Source organism: Xenopus laevis, chromosome 2L (genome assembly GCF_017654675.1).
Source record: "Xenopus laevis strain J_2021 chromosome 2L, Xenopus_laevis_v10.1, whole genome shotgun sequence".
NCBI lineage: Eukaryota > Metazoa > Chordata > Amphibia > Anura > Pipidae > Xenopus > Xenopus laevis.
The window spans coordinates 174,814,644-174,816,666 of NC_054373.1; the positions used below are offsets into that span (position 1 = coordinate 174,814,644).

Below are 2,023 nucleotides of genomic sequence, written 5' to 3' on the forward strand. Positions count from 1 at the left end.
CAGTGGAAACAAAGAAAGCTGAAAACCAGGAAGTAGTGTTCTGGCTATTATTTTACACATCCAGTCACTCCAGCCTTTATACATTACATTTTTGGCTAACTAACTATATTAGATACATTTTTTTATTTTGCACAGCCTACAAGGGCCCCTTGAGTTTTTACCTGCTGTCCCTCTGGTACACTCCGACCCTGAATCTGCTACAGTTTGGGGCATTTTGGTGGCTATGGCAGCACCCTCTTAATTGAATTCAGATTTTATTATCATTATCTATAAATATGCAAAAAAAAACAGAACTGAACGAATATTAAAAAAAAAAACAGCCTAAATGAAATTAATTAGTTCCAATCATAAGATCGACTACCAACCAGTCATCTGATTAAGTTTGAATAATTTAAATATTATCGTTATTCGCTACACCCTGGGTCCTTACACTGGGGGACATTGTCTGTTCTATTATTCATCGGAGTGGGATTTTCTCTCGTCAGCTTTCAAACCAGCCTGCAATATCCGACGCGGTCCGATGCTGGTTCCCCGCAGCCTTGACGCTCTGGCACGCGGTGCAGTAATGCTCGTCCCAGAAAGACGTCACGTGCACGTCGTAACGCTTCTTCCACGTGAAATACCTGCGGTACAAGTGAATGTTTTTATCCAGGTGCTTCAGGTACATGGCCAGCTTCCTGGGGCTGGAGAAATCGTCCACGTGAATGAAAGAGCTGCGCGGTATGAACATCTCGTAGTTATAGCGGCTGGGCCCCATGACGATGGGGATGGCGTTGGATTTAAACGCGTTCCTCCACAGCTTTTCCGTGATGTAATCTGTGTGCAAGGAATTCTCAAAAGCCAAGTAAAATTTATACTCCGAGACGGTCTTGACGATGTTGTCCTCTTTTAAATCCAGCCCATACCGGCCGTAAACGTCGATTTCGACGTAGTTCCTCAGCTCGTTGTAATACTGGACCCTTTCGTGGTCCTCGTTCCAGTTGCTGATCACCCAGGCCACCAGCTTTCTCTTGCGCGGCAGGACTATTTTGGCACGTTTCTTGGAGAATAAGAAGCCGTAGGGCATGAAGATATCCGAGTCCACCCTGTAGGACATGGTCCAGTTGAAGATGCCCCCGAGACTCGCCAGCCAGGGCGAATGGGACGGAGATTCGAAGTTCATCCAGATCCACTTTTGGGAGCTCTGGCGCCTTCGGAAAGGAAGGTCACTGAAATCGGAAATGTCCCGGTGGTGGAACATAATGGCGTCTGCCTCCTGGTAAAGACTCCTGTTGGTTGTGATGTGGCACCCCGTGACATTGAAGAGCATGTGGCAATCCCCAAGCCTTCGCCGTTTGCCAAATGGCTCATACCATATTAAGACAGTGACTTGCTTGGGAGGGGTAGTGGTCCCCCAAAGCAAAGGGAAGTTAATAGGTCCAGCAATGAGATCCTGAGAGCAGACATACACCACTAGGACAGTGCAAGTCAAACTGGCTGCCAGTAGTCGAGACCTAAGAGACCTCAAACGGCTCCTCCTGCAAAGTCTCCAGCACCTCAGCCTCTCCACCGACAGCAAACTGTCCCCCCTCATCCTGCAGCTTGTTTCCTAGTGTCGGCTACAGACTGGATGACACATGTGATAACATAGCAATGAACTGCAGCTCTCCTGTCCTTCCACTGTGTCTGAGAGACTGAATGGAAGTTTTCAGTGTAGCAGCAGCAGGAGGAGGAATGTAAACTGAGCTGAGATTTAACCCATCAGCCCGGGACTCTCTGCCGCTCCTTCCCAAGGCATGACTGCACCTTCTGTTCAACGCTCGCTGGTTTACGGATTTCCTGTGGTCTGTTTAGGACAGTGTGGCTCATGGGCAGGGGGGCCCTCAAATACCTACTGGCCTATAGAGGAAATTATTTTACAGTTGGGTGATAGCAGAGAAGATATAGGGACAAGTGGCACTGCTGTAGGTACAACCAGAAGGTTGTAAGTATAACCAGATATGAACTGTTGGTTGGTACGTCACACAGTGTCGCTGTAGGTATA

General features: G+C 47.8%; 1 protein-coding gene across 1 annotated transcript; it reads right to left on the reverse strand.

Moving 5' to 3' along the window:
• Nucleotides 1-481: 481 nt before the first annotated feature.
• On the reverse strand, nt 482-1,573 carry fut6.2.L (fucosyltransferase 6 gene 2 L homeolog). Its single transcript, NM_001172165.1, is given in 1 exon segment — nt 482-1,573. A coding segment is annotated over 1 exon segment (1,092 nt).
• Between the last annotated feature and the right edge of the window lie 450 nt (nt 1,574-2,023).